This window comes from Galleria mellonella, unplaced genomic scaffold, assembly GCF_026898425.1.
Source record: "Galleria mellonella isolate WM207_F2 unplaced genomic scaffold, CSIRO_AGI_GalMel_v1 utg33, whole genome shotgun sequence".
Taxonomy (NCBI): Eukaryota; Metazoa; Arthropoda; class Insecta; order Lepidoptera; family Pyralidae; genus Galleria; species Galleria mellonella.
In genome coordinates this window covers 463,586-482,058 of record NW_026442079.1, presented here as the reverse complement: position 1 = coordinate 482,058, position 18,473 = coordinate 463,586, and the positions used below count along the sequence as shown (strand labels likewise).

The 18,473-nt window shown below is 29.4% G+C and overlaps 1 protein-coding gene across 1 annotated transcript in view; it reads left to right on the top strand.

Moving 5' to 3' along the window:
- The window catches only part of LOC113517253 (uncharacterized), a 171,110-nt gene that overhangs the window by 98,212 nt on the left and 54,425 nt on the right, over positions 1–18,473 (top strand). The window contains exon 6 of the mRNA XM_052896650.1: positions 11,330–11,425. Within this exon, the coding sequence (XP_052752610.1) occupies positions 11,330–11,425 (96 nt within the window). The remainder of the gene's footprint in view (positions 1–11,329; positions 11,426–18,473) is intronic.

Sequence of the window (18,473 nt, the reverse complement as noted above, 5' to 3'; positions counted from 1 at the left end):
ATATTTAGTAATTGCTCAGCTCTCATTATCATCATTTCAGCCGTTAACTGTCCACAACTAAACATAAGCCTCATAAAGGGAGTTTAGCCAGTAGTTGCCACGCTTAGCAGGCAGGTTGGCAACTGCAGTTAGGCTTTCAGAGATGTTTTAAGAGCACTTCTGCCCATCTCTCTACCACTAACCAGCCTATTGCCACTTCAATTTACTAATCCATTGCCCCATGTTGGTGACTTTAGTTCTTTTGTGGGTATCCAACATTTCGAATTCTGTCATGCAAACAAACTCTGAGCATAGCCCTCTCCATAGCTCGATGAGTAATTTGAACCCTACAAATTAAATTACAGCATCGAAAATAAAATATAACTACTACATAAATAATATAAAAAATATTGTTACTAATCTCCTATTTTGTTCAGTCGATTTGTATGTACCGCTTGCTTCGTCTTGAGAAATAAGATAGTGGCCCACAAAAGGTTGCCATCACATAATACAGAATAAAGCATATTATTATGACTCTGTTGTCTATATTTATAGATAATGATTACACTTTTCCATCAGGTATGTCGTCAGTTGAATTGCTTTTCCAAGTTATACAAAAATGAAATTGAAGAAAACTGGATATGATGCTTACAATATTATATTTAATTTATTATTCTTTCTTTCCAGTAAGGATTTATTAACATTCCACTATTGGACATAATATTTTTATAAGAATCCTATAACTTATTATTATCACACTAGCTATTAGGTATGGTAAGAGGATATTTTGAATTTTTCTTTTCGACTATTGCTATTTTTTAAGAATAAAAAGGGTTTTGACATTTAGTTAGAAGCAAACAGTCTAACCTCTGTACATTGTATTGAAACACAACAAAACTTATAGTTACCCAAATTAATAATTGATACAGCAACCAACCAACTACCTAAAATTAGTACAATGGATAAACTCAATACCTTAATTAAGATACTTTTTGAGTGTGGAACAATTACTAAGTAAATCTACATCTAAATTGCCGAGTTTATTGTTGTACAGTTCACGTGCCCGCCTTAGAAGCTATTATTAATATAACAAGTCGTATTATGTATCTATTACATAGACTTGAGACTATTTTCACACACTTGTTTACGTTTACGAGTTACAAGAAAATAAATATCATTGAACAAAAGGCTCATTAACGATGTTATTTAATATTTTTAAGCAAATTACAAAAGAAAGAGAACATTTTCAATTCACTTGTATTTTATGGCCTGGTAACGTGATATTTTCGCTAATTCTGAACCTATCGGGTGTCTCAAGTTAGAGATGTGCCAGTTAGCCTTTTTCGATGTTCGAGTATTTTGAAATCATTAAAATAATCGAACCTAATTCGAGTTTGAGAATTCGGTTACTATTTTTTAGTTAATTTTTGAATCTTAGAGTCCTAGAGACCTTGATGATAATTACAAATATACATATATTCTTTATTACACTGAAAAATAGTTACAGTTAGACAATGTGAGCTAAGGTGAAATTATCTCAAAAATAAATCTCTTTTAGCTCACCTAATGCAATGGCATTGGAAGTGATAATAATAAGTAGTAGTGAAATATTTGATTAGTTAATATTTTATCCTTTAATAATTAGGAGTGAAAAATATTAAAGCAGTAATGTAGACACATAAATCTTACAATAACTGTGATAGCGTGTATATTATAGTTTTTATATATCTATTTCATCATTTACAGTATTCGAGCATAGAGTATGTACTCGAAAGTTTTATTCGAATATTATATATCGCGTAAAATGAAAACCTTAATGCCGATTATATATTCGAGTTAGTACCTACTCTAGTCAGACTGACTCGGCATATATCGGTATCGTGCTGAAGGCATGACCTATTTTTACTGTACAGTATCATTAGTTAATTATGCGAAATAAATTGTATAACAATTCCTGTTAATGATTTTTTAAAGCCCCCGTTTGATTAACTAGTTATCAGTGAGTTTTATTAAATAGTATTTAGTTAGTTAGTAGCGGAATTAGACAAAATATAATTGACTGAACACTGTATTGGTTTTTCGAAAAATAACACCTAGTTTAGTAAAATATGTATTAGCTAATAACGATTGTAGCTTTATTTTAAACATTTATTAGATACAAATATTCTAACATTTGAGCACAGGTGCAAAATAAGTTTCTATGCTTTTTATTCTTTGGCGATTGGTCTGAAGGAGTCTTTCAACTTTTGATCAAAATATGTCAGAGTTTAGAAAGCCACGTATAAAATTATTATGTATACATATTAGATGATTAAGAGTACGTGGTACTATAGTGCGTTTCAATAGAACTTAAAAGGACTCTTACAAAATGACGGTGCTTAAATGTAGATTACGCACACTAAGCTGCGCAAAGAAATTTATACTACTTTTCAGGTTGTTAATGTTTATTATTTTTTCTAAAAATATATTATTATTTTTCATATATTAGTATATATATATATATATATATATATTAATATATATATATATATATATTAATATATATATATATATACATATATATATTAACTTTAGTATATTTTATGCAAAAATCATATTTGTTTTTAAGAGGAATTTTAAAAAGACAAAATTTGGTTAAATTTTTAGAAGTGTGCTACTAACAACCAAACAGTACATCTGCCAATAAATGGTCACTGTAGCCTATGGATAGAAAAAAAAAACAATATTACAACGCAGTCTTAACTTAGAGAATAATTACCAAGTTTTAATAACGATACCATACCGGAATGATGATGATGACCCCAAACTTCTACGTCTCAACATTTTTAATAAACAACTTTGGAAATTAGAAAGAAATTAGTGCGTAATAACGAACAAAGTAAATATTACACAAAGTTATTTTAAGACCAGAAATACGTTTAACAATTAATTAATAAAAATGTATATCTAACCCTTAAACATTTCGAAACAGACCCCCAGAAACTCCGTTTTATTTTTGTTGTCTTATGTAAACAAATTTGAAAGGCCACTTAGTAAAATGTAAACAAACCAAAAGACAGTGTACTGACGTGAAATTATAAATCCATTAATTGATTGAATGTTTCGATTTGTTACGAATTATATTTAGAGACTGTCTCTGTGAGAATTTCAACAAACTTTGTTAATTTTTAATTAGGTACTATTGAAACAAATTATATTAAAGAGAAGGAAAACGAAAGAAAACTATATATTGAACTTCTAGTCCATATTTCAACTATAAGCTCGTGTATTGTGATTGGTGATAATGATGGATCGTTGTGATAAGTGATATAAGTTCACTGAATGAATAAAATTATAGTCTTAGCTAACCAATATATTGATATACTATCTGGCAAAACATAATTCACTTAAATTTAATGATATACTTACGTATGAGAAATGTCTGTATTTTATATATAAAATTCAATTATTTGATTCCTCTAGATTTAAATGAAATTTGAAACTATATATGAGGTTAATATTACATTATTATTTATAAGTAATATAAGTTAAATAGCAATAGCCTCATATAAGAAATTTTCGGGGTTTTACTTTATGTATAAAGGAGTGGTTGTTCCCGTGGTTTGTCGTATTCCCGTGTGAACAAGGATAAAAGTATTCTATATGTTATTTTATATCATATATTGTTACAAATTTTCAATATTTATTTATAATATTGCTAGGATTATGAGAAACAGCATATCGTTTTAATAACAGTAATATTATTATAGGTAGCTACCTGATTGAGTAAATACATTTTGAATACTTTTTATAACAACATCAAAGCTTGTTTTATATCTACAATAAAATCTAACTATATAGAATTCTCGTCCTAAAATATCTGTCTTCTAGGACTCAAACTTCAACATTCAGCTCAAACTGTTAAAGGAAAAGCCTTTTATTTATCTACATATAGGTATCTGAAAAATGTCCACATTATGTTGCGGGAATTTTTACTTTAACCTTTATGTTGGACCTAAGTTCTGTCGTGACCTATCTTATCCACGTTCAAGTAGATATACGAGTATTAGGTATCTTAGAGCGCACCCGAAACCAATAACTCACGAGTGATTTGACCTCTCTTCAGATTACCTATTTTAAATGTTAATCCAAGATAAACTCATATAATATGGGTACAAAAAATCATTGGAATAAAATGAACACACTGTTTTCTTTTCCGATAAATTCTGGTCCGTTCTCTACACAATGCAAATATTTCTATTCATGTCCGCTTGTATGTTAGTGTTTTTCATTCAACTTCAAAAAAAGAGGAGGTTTACAATTCGGTTGTATTTTTTCGATTGTATATAAAGAGGAAAGGTTTGACTTTTTGTTTGTTTGTTTATTATGATTTAATTCAAAAACTACTTGACGGATTTTAAAAATTCTTTAACTATTAAAAAGCCACATCTACGACGAGTAATAAAGGTTATATTATATTATCAAAAAACTAGAGATTCCTACCTAAATTGAAACAATGTATCGAACCCAAGGTATCAAAATGTTACCTATATAAGTCATTATTTTGTGTGCGCTGCAAAAACTATTGACTCGCAAATAAGTCCGCGATGGCATATGCTTAACTATTATAGTTAAGCCACAATAACCGTTTTGGTTTAAATTATTAAGCTCAAATACAGGTGGAATCGAGTAGTGGTGATATTGATATCATGACAATCTATAATTTAATTCTTATCCATTTAAATGGTTTGATAATTAAAGCTCATTATGCTAGTCATTTATAAACTGATTAGGAATTTTTTTTTTCAACAATTTGGTCCCATTAGAAATTTTATCAAAATCGATTCAGTGGTTTAGTTTAATAAACATATAAGAATACTAAATCAAATTACTAAACTGTTAACATATAAAACTGTCTTAATTATTTTAACAAAATTTCCATGTGATCAATAATTATGACTTTAAAAAAAGAAAGAATTTTCGAAATTGATTTATTTTATAATGAAATTCTGAGATAACAAACGTAAGACAAAATTCAGATGAATTGGGACCCCTTGTTTTTTTTTTTAAATTGATTAATAACAAGGAGGTTAATATGACGAGTAAGTCGTACGTATTTTTCTGCCCTTTGTAGTCCTTCGATGTCACTGAAATGAACGTAAAGCACCACTGGAGCGAAGTAATAGCACAAAGTTTGTTTTAACTAGAAATAGGTACGCGTCACCGCTTCGCATTGTATAAAACGGCAGTTTCATCTGGTCACGGTAGACTGATCTTTGATCTGTGTTTGTTTACAAACTAACAATAAATTCACCTGTTCTTTATTGCTTTACATTACAAGATATTGGCGCAAAAGTTTTAATTACATAATTTTTATTCCGTTTTTATCTATTCGTATAAGTTGTTTCTGTATATCCTATTAATATTACGAAATGCAAAACTTTGTATGGATAGTTGTATGTATAAGTATTTGGATGGATGTTAATATTTTACGTAAAAAATACTAGATAAATTTTGATGAAACTTTATAATATTATAGCTTATAGGTTCAGAATAGTTGCTACAATAGACAAAGATATTGTATAAATATGCGGAAGTATAAATATAATTATAAAAACAAAAATAAATTTCGACTTGCACTTCATAAGTCGTTATAGTTACACGAAAAAATATGGTAAAATTATGTCTTTCAAATTCATATAAAAAGACTCTAGGATTGTATATACTCGTATCAATCTTTTATATTAAAACCAGTATAATTAAAATTGTGGCGTAGTTGAACATTTGCCAGTTATACGAATACTTCACAATGTATTTATTTATTTAATAACATATGTACTGTTAACTGTATAATTATTAATACCGTATTTATAAAGTATGGCAACAAATTTAGTATTATTATTATTTAAATTGAGTACTGTATCTACAATGCACATGTATGATATTATAAATTTATTTTTATTAAAAAAAAATTATATCGCTTCTACTATGAATACTTTGTCTTTTACAATAAGTAATTTGAGTAAATAGTTTAAATGTTACGACGCACGTTGAGAATATCATAAGTAGAATGTATGTGTGTAAAATACATGGCGCGTGGTGTCTAATAAAATTTAAAATGTTCAAAGAACAAAGAGGTAATTAGTTAAGCTGTTTTTTATCGATTCTACGCGGACGAAGTCGCGAGTAGAAGCTAATAAATTGAACAGTTTGATTGCTACGAATACAGCCGATATAAAAATATTGTTTATTCAAAGCGAACTTTTATAGCACCAAAGCGTGTAGCTATGTGATTTCAAACAACTTTAACATACGTTTCATCTCTTTGTATTTTTTTTATTATTTTTTTTATCGTATATACACATGCTGCAATCAAAAACACTTACGTTATTTTATAACAGAATATTCTACCAACTAATAAAGGTATTTTTTGTTTTTCGATTCGATAATGATACATTGAAGACGATCTGTCTTATAACGTAATGAGAAAACAATGTCATACCAACTCTTTGCATCGTCAGGATGTAACAAATAAAGCACGATATCATTATACTAGAGAAAATGAAAACAAAAACTGAAACACAAATAATAGCTTTATGACATTGAATTCATACCTTATGATTCTGCTATCAAACGCTTGTACTTGCATTGCTGTTTCAATTTGGGATAAGACAGCAAAATTATTGTGTACAGAATTACTTATTACACAACAACACAGTATAGAATTACTTACAACATTTTATGTCCTCGAGAATGGTGAATAACGAGTGTCACAGTGGAACCTGTGACATCCATAGTGTTGTTCATGTCTACAGGCGATGGTTATTATTTTCCATAAAGTAGATATATCATTATAAATCATTCCATGTCTTATAAAAATTTACTTTCTTCATATTCGTTTAATCTTCTTATTATTGTTTGAACTAATCAATTTCCACATGAGTAACTTCAGTTTCAATATGAATCGTTAAAAATTATTCAAGTACTAAAATAATAAAATGATTTCGCAATCGCAATAAATTATTTTACAGCCCCTATATAAGATTTCACAGTTTTATATACAGGCTATAAAACAATATTATTATGCAGTAAACTAAAATCTAATATATTCTATTTTAAATATAATATGAAATGGCTATAACCCGGTACTTTGCACGCGTGTTTTATTATTAAATAATACGTACGTTTAGTGCATAATTAATTCCAATAATACGTCTAACTAAGGTACCATTCAAACCTGGGATTTGAATTGTGAACTTTTATGTGTATATTATATAGTGCATACTAAGTATACTAGTACAAGTGTACTATTGTAAACTAGCTATAATCTTTTTTTTTTAGGGAGATAACATTTATCTCTATTCAAATAAAAGTTTGTAAAAAATCCGTTAGTATCGAACAATAAAATATCATTAAAATGAATGAATAATTGAATGAATGCAAATTTATTTCAATAATGATATGTTATATAAATTATAAATTAAATTATTAATATTATATATGAATTTATTTTGCTCTTATTATTATTAATTATTAAATATTTTAACATAAGAATAAGTGTTAATATCCACTAGCAAATCCGTTACGGCGCTAGTTGCAATAATAAAGTGAATATGAAGTAACTCACCCTGCCACCATATCACAGAGTTACGTGACCCATGCCAACTGCTAAGGGATTACAACGCAAATTCTTAAATTAAGGTCACTAGGTAAACCACAGCTTTATATATGAATAGATATCGCAGCAGCATTTTCGTTATGAACAGAGAATAGGTTCAATAGAGCCTAGTGGACTCCAGTTAAATGTCAAAGCAGAAATCATGTGAAAAAAATATTAAAGAATTTTATTAAAAAAGACAGTTTTAAAAGGGATTTACTGCCGGTAAAAATCTTTTATATAATCACAGCAAATACTTATGTGATAAGTTTAGTTTTCATGTTACAGATATGCATGGATTTCAATATACATGTCGTAAGTCGTGTACTATATATTTATACTTTACTTACCAAATTTTACAATAAAATTATTAAACAAAATGAGAATTAAATAATATGTACCTAATATAATACAAGATATAATAACATAAGATTCTCTCCCGGTCTATATTTAAGAATTTATAAGTTTTTGTAGTTAAATTAAACTGTATTAAGTGAGATTTTGAGGCATAAACCTATCTGCCTAATTATAAACTATATTACCCCACATATATTGAATAATTTTGACAAATTTAGTCAATCTTTGTAATCCGCTACTGAACATAGGTCTCCCTCATAAAAGGGTCTTCGCTAGAAGTACTAGGCTTGGCATATGGGTTGGCAAACGCGGTTAGGCTTTGGTAATGTTTTAAGAGAGACGCTGCTGCCAATCCCTCGACCAATAAATCCCTTTATCGCCTCTTAGGACACCCACGGGAAAGGAAGAGGTGGTTCATTATATACCGGGACCACACGGCATAGAATGGAATGGCATAGAATAAATTATTTAGTAGTGACCCTTAAACCGCATCATGCTAAAAGATCAGAGTATAGTTTCCTTATAAATCAAAGTTGTCAATAAAAGATTGCTTTGGCAAAAAGCCGACTCCTATGTGTAACTTCACATTAAAACTTACTGTACTTATTGTTTTTATAAATAGTATAATAAAGTGAAAAGAAATAAATACCAGCTTGCGTGATCTATCGCTAGAAGTAAAAATAAAATTGTGTTCATTGATAAACGCACTATAGAGTGGTTAGATCGATTTGTCTATATTTTTAAATGTAGGTATTATATCTACTATTTGTATTAGCCATTAAATCTTCATTAAACGAATTAAAAATAATATGTTTTAAAAAGTATTGAAATATTCCAATATCCTTAGTAATATCATAAATGTGAGAGTGAATTTGTTATTTGTCTTATAGCTGTTTTTAGCTGGTTTTAGTTTTATACTAAAACCAGCTAAAACAGCTATAAGCCTAATAAATAATAAATATAAAAGTAATGGTACCTATGCATATTTTATACTAAATGGAATGGAGAAAGACTAAGGTTACTTTTTATCCCGATCAGTAAACACATCGCAGTTACGTTGCGGATAAAAGCTAGAATTTTATAAATACGTTAAAATCCATTTAATAATTTTGTACGTGACGTCATAACAAACACACAGGGAGACATTAATTTCTATAAATAGGTTTACGTTCTCTTCTACTCTTTTTTTTATTCTAGCATATCATATCATATCAGCTCTTAACTGTTCAATGCTGAATATAAGTCTATATATAAGTCACCCCATAGGGGTGTTTTGGCAGTAGTTGACACGGTTAGCAGGCGGATTGACAACCGCAGTTAGCTTTTGGTGGTGTCTTAAGATGGGCGTTGCCTCTCAACTTTTTTTACTAGAGTGGCCTATTCTATATATATATATATATATATATATATATATATATATATATATATATATATATATATATATATATATATATATATATATATATATATATATATATATATATATATATATATATATCTGCTATAGATGCTAGATGCTGCTTAGTGAAAAAACATTCAATATTTAATATATGTAAACTTACCAGCATTGCTAATTTATTGAAGTGTAAATATCAAGCAGAACTATATAATTGACGTTCCCTTCAAAATAGTGAACATTAGGTATGTAGAACATACGATACTCTTATAGACAGACTCGAGACAAACATGATTTGTAATGGTAGATAAATCAAACGATCTCTCGTGTAGCCAGCGATCTGTGTGAGGCAACTACTATTATCGCTAGATGAATCGTGTCTATACCATGTCAACTCCTAAATAAACTTGTATTAGTTGGAGAAAGATACAATTCGTCTCGATACAATTATCCATATTGTATCAGACTTCGATAATTAATAGTACCATCCCTTGATTCCGATCAAACAACGTCGTTATATTTATCACGACAAGACAAAGAATCATGTACCTATCCAATCATAATAAATTTATTTAGGACAAAGGCCGTTCTCATTTCTTTGTTACGCAATTATAATCCTAATAATAACCGTTGCGCAGGTTTGATTAGGATTTTTTTGTATAAAATAATTACCCTTTATTAAAGAATAAAATTATAACATCTTTTCGGTGTCAGATGTTTATTACTTTGATCATAACAGTTAAAAATGATGTTTTTCTCCTGGGATTTTTCGCTTTTATTGTATATACTTTATTGAAAACATTTTTATTTTAAAACATTACTATACATGGATATGTAACAAAGTTTGGATTATAAACGTCTTATTATTGCTTGCAACTGTTAGCGTAAAAAATATTTTAAGTGACTTGTAAATAGAGAAGATTCTCAATTCCTCAATTCTGAATCGATTCATTTATTTTTACATTCGATTGAGATTATTCTCGCGTTACCCTTTTAAGCCAGGATTTTTTGTGCGGTGTAATACTCTAGTATACGATTTTTAGCTATTATAACATTTCATTATTAAAAAATACAGTCCAGTATAAAAGGATGTTTGTTCTGGATATTGGACAAAAACTGTGGCCTTATACAACAAATTGCAGGACAAACGTTATTTTATGTATTTGTGTTATTTTGTTATGTATATAGTTACTGTCATAGGTATATACAAATGCTAAGGTTATCTTTATCTAAAATAGTCATAATCGAATATATGTACTTTATCTGTTTAGACTGTTTAATTTACATCATATTCTTTTTGATTTATTTTTAGTAAAATTCTGAAGTTTCAAGAAGAGGGATGACACTTTTAAACATGGCTAATGGAATTCCCTTAATTGAGTGAATCGGAAATATTTAATGGCGCAAAGGGGTGCTTTGAGGTGCCAAAGTTATTTATTGCTTGCACTGTATTAGCAGATGAACTTCCAAATATAAATATTATTTCTATTTATCTCAACAAAAATAACTTTAGAACTTAAGAAATGTTTGAAAAGTCAATCAATAAAAAAAAAATAAGTGGGAACGTATCAGAATACACAAAATACCCTTATGTATTTTAACCTGACAGGTCTCGATCAATATCAACAATACCGACTAGATAAAATCTCACGAATACAAAGTAAATAAATTAATTATAACCAGAAGATAAAATTTTCATCTTCTGGTTATAATTAATTAATTTATTTTAAATGAAAAAAAAAACTTACAATGAAAATTATAAACTACTAAAAAGAAGAAATTTCTATATAAGTGAGGTATTATTCGTTCAGACATTTTCGGAGTTTTGATCGGACATCCAGTTGGTACTGTTGATCAAACTTCACAGCTGATTTTGTGTTGAGTTTTTAATGAGCATTCTTTTATTCGATGATAGAACATAAAATTGTGATAGTGTTTTAAAAAAAATCTATTTGTTACAGGACATAAAGTTTATGCTGCTGCCATGGATAGTGGCAATGGGACTGGAAACGCTCGTCGAAGTTATAAACGTCGTGTATCTCTTTTACCTGCAGACTGTGAGTACTTATTGATATTTATATTTCATTTACTTTTATTACTTTATTTTAGATCCCCATTATCTAAAGAAAAGAAAAAATAAAAGTTTCTTATTTCATTCGAATTGCTTTTTCTGTTTATGTTACGCGAATTTAGAACTTATTTTCATAATAGGCAAATTTAGAAGTTTTATAATTATAAATAATGTTTGTTTTATTTTCACAACAACAGTCGACAAATACCTCTAATTATACTGTTCAGGGTAACAGTCATAAACATATTTATTCATTTTTTATTCTAACTTTTAAAAGAAGTAGTTATTATTAACTATCAAATATTTATAAACTAACTTTCTTATAAATATACATTATACATTTATGTATAATGTATATTTATAAAAAGTATATATATATATATGATAAGTTTATATTCTAGGATCTATAAGAAAGTGTAATTTTTAGGGTAACACAACATTAGTTCCTATTTTCCGCATGACCCTCATGTGTTGTTCATGGAACGAATGGAACTAATGGAATGGTAGCTATTTCTTAAGTTAAAAGATAACGTGCGAGCCATATTGATACCGAACGACCAGATGATATTTCACGGGGAAAAAGAATTACTATAAACGGGGACCAGCGGCCCCATAGTAATACACTCTGTCAGAGAGACCTTCACGCAATTTCCCCTAAAAACATGATTGATTTGTCACAACGGGCCAACTGACCTGATTTCGTCCTCACCTATCATCATATACCGATAGCGCAAACGGGGTTACCAAAACCTCAAATGGTTCAAGTAAGCTTAGTGTGTTCAGACACAGATAATGCAAAATTTGTCTACAGACAAAATTTCTCAAGATATGTGTACGCTACGTATAATGTGTAGCGTACACCAACCTATGTGTTGAAACCTACTTAGGCACAGAAAAATAAATTGTAACATGTTTGACATATTCTTGTTTTAAGGAATTGATTTAGGAAAAATATTTGTGTATCGCGACTTATTATATCTCTGAATTAATTAATTGTAAATATTATTAATTATATTATCTTGCACTAAATTTTTTTCACTCTTTCTAAATCAATTAATATAAATACCTTCAAGCCCATTTCCAAAAGTCGACGAATGAAAATGTCCAAAATGGAGTCACTAGTGTGGATGTCTATAACTGTAGTTGTTTATACTGAACGATTGTTTGCTCTACAACACACTATTGACATAGCAAAATATTGAGATACTGTCGTAACCACAACGAAACTGGAGCTAAAAATATAGTTAGAATTTTTTCTCAAAATTTAAAAATAAAATGAAATAAAAAACGAACAAAGAAGAAGTAATGTATTGATTTTCAAGAATATAAAAATATCGAATTGTATAATATAATAAATTGTGTCTATTAATAAAAATTAATTGATATAAATTAATTGAAGTCCGTTTGATATACGAGCGTAGGATTAAATTATTGCTTCTCTTATTTATATTTAAGTCATGCGACCTGTTTTGTCCACATTAATATGCTAATAAGATGTTCATTCCCCCTGAGTAACCATTATCTTACTTTAGGTAAATTTAGTGCAATTGTGATAGCGACAAGCCCTCTTCACACCCATTAGCTAATCTCACCTAAATTTTCCCATCGTACCAACCGTTCCGCCCCAGTGTTGGCAACTTACAGGATTATGTGATGTACTACACAGACATAGAGTACAATATTATACCTGCAATATAAATGGATTTTAGAGACTTTCGCCATTTAAACTTAAACTGTTACACAATTAACTCTTCTTTCCGTTCTTTTTATAAAATTATTTAAAAAATATTGGAAGAATTTAATGAAGATAACCAGTCTAGTAACAACGGAAAAGCGGTGATTTATTTTAAGCATTTTAATTATATTGGATTTAAGATTAATTCTCGGGAATCTTCTGTTACTAAAAATATGGATGTCCGCAATAATGATTGACTGATTCAAATTATTCACTACACTGTCAACATCACGACAACCGATGATATGCGAGTAATATCCTCCGATACTTTCCTATAAGTAGAAGATAATGCGCTTATACAAAGATACTCGTATACGTTAAGGCTGTCTCCTATTCGGGTAAGCAGAAATAATAGAAAGCCAAATGCGTTCGAACAGGCCTCTTTCGCTTCCGCCATATTTATTAATCTATTGATCCTTTTTGGTAATGTCACCTATTTGGTTACCTCTAATCTATGCTCTAAGAGAGTTCTTACCGATATTTTCCACATTGTAATCGAAATTAAACACTCGCGTTTTTTTTAAGAAACAATCTTTAATACTTGTTTACTAAATTTTAACTTTCCTTTTTTATTAAGTCTATTAATTTGTAAATAATATAATAAGCTCTTTATAACAGTGACAAATGATAAAACGAGAAGAAAATAAGTCCCTTATAAAAGGAAAATGTACTAAGTAATTCTGTTTTGCAATTCGAATTGTATCGGAACGATTTAGAGGTCGCTCGAGACAATTTCTCGTGCACAAAACGGCGTAATCATAATAACATCCAGCCATTTATTGCCATCATTGTTTATTGCCAGCCATAGGATTTTCAGGCGGTTTATCACCGTCATCAGTGGTTGGTGAAGCCCGTGAGTCCTTGGGGAAAATTACTGCTATTATAAAAATTGATAAAAAGATTTTGAAAGATGCTTTTTATAAAAAATAATTATAAAGTAGAAAATTGAAAAAAATGAAATATTATCCGAGGCGAATTGATACTGTTAAGTGACATAAGTTTCTTAGGGGCTTGTATTTTTTCTTTTTATTTTTTTTGGTATCTAGTTAATATTGTAATAGGTAATATAGTTAATATTGTATTAAAATTACATTAAATTACTAGTCCTAAAAATGGAATTAATTTAATATCGTTATTTATTAAATCTACGGAAAGACATATTGAGGTATTGTTTTGTCTATGCCTAAGTTTAAGAGTGGATAATAAATGGTTGAAAATAATTTAAACCATTTTAAGGTTTAAATTAGTCTTTATAATTGGTTTTTATTTCATAAAAAAAATAACCCTAACTGCAGTCGTGGTAAAACTATTTATTTTGATTTAAATACTAAACGACTGAACGGATTTTAATAAAATTTCTACGAGACCAATGTGAAAGTACTTCTTTTTTAGATAAAAAAAGATTTTTCTAAAACGCCTTATTAGTGACGAAGTCATGAGATAACAAACAAAAAATACAAGCGAATTGAGAACCTCCATATTTTAAAATTTATTAAAAATAAAGACACGAATGAAATAAACTGGTTGTATGTCTATCTAAACATCTATGTATTAATGTGGTTTCATTATTAAGTTGAATTGTTATTCTATAGTTCAGTTACTAAGTAGTAGTTATTTATTAATTACAAAACAATCCAGAGTTTATCGGCAAAATGTCAGAATTATTACAGACAGGTAATAAGCATATCTTATTACCCGTTGCTAAAATTTTTCCGTTATTTTCTAACAGATAAAGTTTACAAATAAGATTTATTACTATAATATTTAATATATATCGGCATACAATGGGCCACCCCTACCATTCCCATGAGTATCATAAGAAGCGACTAAGAGGAACTTAATGGTTGAGGAATGAGCAGCAGTGTCCTTATTAAAATATCACCAAAAGCCTAACTGCGGTTGCCAATCCATCTGCCAAGCTTGGCAACTATTGGCAATACTCCTTCTAAAGGAAGAGGCCTATATTCAGCAATGAACAGATAACGGTTAATATGATAATAGTATCTAAAACAATATTAAATTAATCTAAAACAAATAAAATTATTTTGACATTACTGAATAAGTACATTTCCTTGTATCTAGATGATTCTTACACGAGCAATGTTAACGCGCTAAATCTCAGATGCCCCGTGTGAATTTCAAAAAAGCCTTTCTCACAATAACAATTTCATATTCATGCAACATTAAAATTTTAACTTAAATACATTAAATCAGCATCTTTTACATTAAAATTTTGTTACAAACAAATGTATACCTAACGGAAATTGTCAAAATAACCTTAATAAAGTGCTTAATTAGTTTAGACTTTGAAAGCAGTTCATTTTATGATGGATGATGACTGTTCCATAATTATGAGGGTCGAAAGGCTACCAAGAAGGGGCAGCTCTAATAAAGTCTTTGTGTTCTTTGATTCCACAGTCGCTAAGTGAAAATATTAAATTATCATAATTTTTAGACATTATTAAACTTCACTAACAAAATTGAAATTGTAATGAATAATATATATCATGTTGATCTCTAAATTAATTATATTTATATTAGCAAAAATAATTATAATTTAGTTTTATCATAAAGAAAAAACTAAACTCTATTTAAACATAAAATTAACATTAGTAGATAAAATTATTTACAAATAAAAAAAAATATCTGTATAGTCACTGTTGATCAGCAAGAGTATGCATTGCCTCACTATATGATAATGGAAATAATCCTTCCAGGTCAGTTTTCTCTTTAACAGAACTTTCTACCAGTTAAATAAATAATACCGAGAAATATTCATATATCAATTTCTAAGGAAACGGTAGTAGAATATATTTCCACGAATTAATAGTAGATATCGTGGGTTTCGAACTATTGCTCCTCTCAAGAGTTCGTAAATATTTAATAACATCTTTATTAAACATTAAATTAAATATTATATAAAATAATAATTATAATTCAGAATATATATTTTTCTGAATTATGCCATATATAGACTACGCCACTTCTTTTTTCCCGTGGGTGTCGAAAGAAACAACTTAGGGAACTTAATATTTGAGGAATAGGCAACACAGTCCCTCTTAATACATCACTAAAAGTATAACTGCGGTTGCCAACTTGCCTGCCAAGCGTGGAAACTACTAGCAAAACTCCCCATATGGGGAAGGCTTGTATTCAGTTTACTTGCCTTATCTTCAGCAGTGGACAGTTAATAGCTAAAATATGATGATGATGATGATTTTTCAGAAATTGCGTATTCGCAAGCGCGTACCTATGATTTTTTTTATATACAACTTAGAATGGCAAACATGCTGACGGCCCACCTAATGGAAAGTGGTAACCATCGCCTATAGACATGAGCAGTGCCATGGACATAACAGAGTATACTGTTTCGCCCATGATACCCCCCATGCGTTGCCATTCCATGATAATTATTGTTTATACCGTTGTGATAGGGATCGAATATCAACGGGGCGAAAAGACGGCGGTGGGGTGCTCGTAGTTGTGCTGCGTGGGCTCGCCGTGCTACCCTGCTTACCGCTCCCGGTTGCCGTATGCCCATCGCCAGCACCTATTATTGACTTCGTGTTGCTGGAGATACGCTTATGCGGCGGTATTACTAGCCTACTGAGCGCTGTTTACATTCCACCAAATCAGCATGTAGATATATACTCCTCATACACAGAATACATTGAACATATAGTATATGAACGTAACATCCAAACATACTGCATAGTTGGTGATTACAATTCATCTACACTTGACTGGCATTCTAATGGACTACATCTACAACCAGTTCTTACAAGTAGATCTACTTTAATAGACAAAAAACTGGCATCCTTTAGTACTGAAATGAACTGTATTCAGTTGAACACTGTAAGAAATAAAAATAACAAATTATTGGACCTTGTTTTAACTAATATAGTAGACTGTAAATTGTTGCCTGCGCCAGTCTCTCTTATTCCGGTAGACGAATACCATCCACCTTTTTACTTTCTTGTCCCTGTCAACTTTAATTTAAAGTGTATACCTTCTAAAATTAAAACTTATTATTTCTTTAAAGGCGCTAATTATTCATTAATAAATGAAGAATTGTCTAAAGTAGATTGGGATGATTTATTTAAAGATAAATCGGCTGAATCTGCCGTTAATAGTTTTTATGAAGTTATTTATGGGTTAATAAAAAAACATGTTCCAGTTAAATTCACAAAATCGTCTCGCTTTCCGCCTTGGTTTACATCTTCTTTAATACATATTTTCAAAAATAAAAATCAGGCGTGGATTAGATGGAAGAAGTATGGAAATAGGTCAGACTATGAAATTTTTTCTTTATATAGAGAACGTTTTAAAAAGGAATCACAAAAATGTCATAGAGAGTATATTTGTAGGGTAGAAAGTAGTATTAAGTATAATATAAAATTTTTTTGGTCATTTGTTTCTAATCATAAAAATATTGATGACATTCCTAACTCGGTTTACTATAAAAATAAAGTAACTGATGAGCCACATGAAGTATGTAGCTTATTTTCAGATTTTTTTCATTCCGTCTTTGAACCTTCATCTGTTACAGAAGATTTTAATATGGACAATGTTAATTTCGAATATAATTATAGTAATGATACATTAATACACAATATAACATTTACATATGGACAGATTTCCAAAGAACTTAAATTGCTTGATGCATCGAAGGGTACTGGCACTGATAATATTCCAGCAATTTTTTTAAAATTTACTGCTAGTACTATATGCAAGCCCTTACATTATCTATTTAATAAATGTCTACACGAAGGTGTATGCCCAACTATTTGGAAGTCAGCACGTGTAGTGCCAATTCATAAGGGTGGTTGTAAAAGAAATATTGAAAATTATCGCCCAATTTCAATCTTGCCGGCTCTATCAAAACTTCTTGAGAGACTAGTTCATAATATTATCTATCCGATCATACATAATAATATTATTCCCCAGCAACATGGTTTTGTAGAACGTCGTTCTACAAGTACAAACTTACTATTATATACGAGTTATCTATTTGACACACTAGACAAAAACAAACAGACAGACAGTGTATATACAGATTTCCGGAAAGCTTTTGATACAATAGATCATAAACGTCTTTTAGAAAAAATTGCGTATAACGGTATACGAGGCAATCTTTGGCGATGGTTTAAATCATATATCACAAACAGAACCCAGAAAGTTATTATTAATGGTTACGAATCTAATAATGTACCTATAAGTTCAGGAGTGCCGCAAGGATCAATTCTAGGGCCCCTACTATTTATTATATTTATAAATGATATTTACACATGTTTTAATT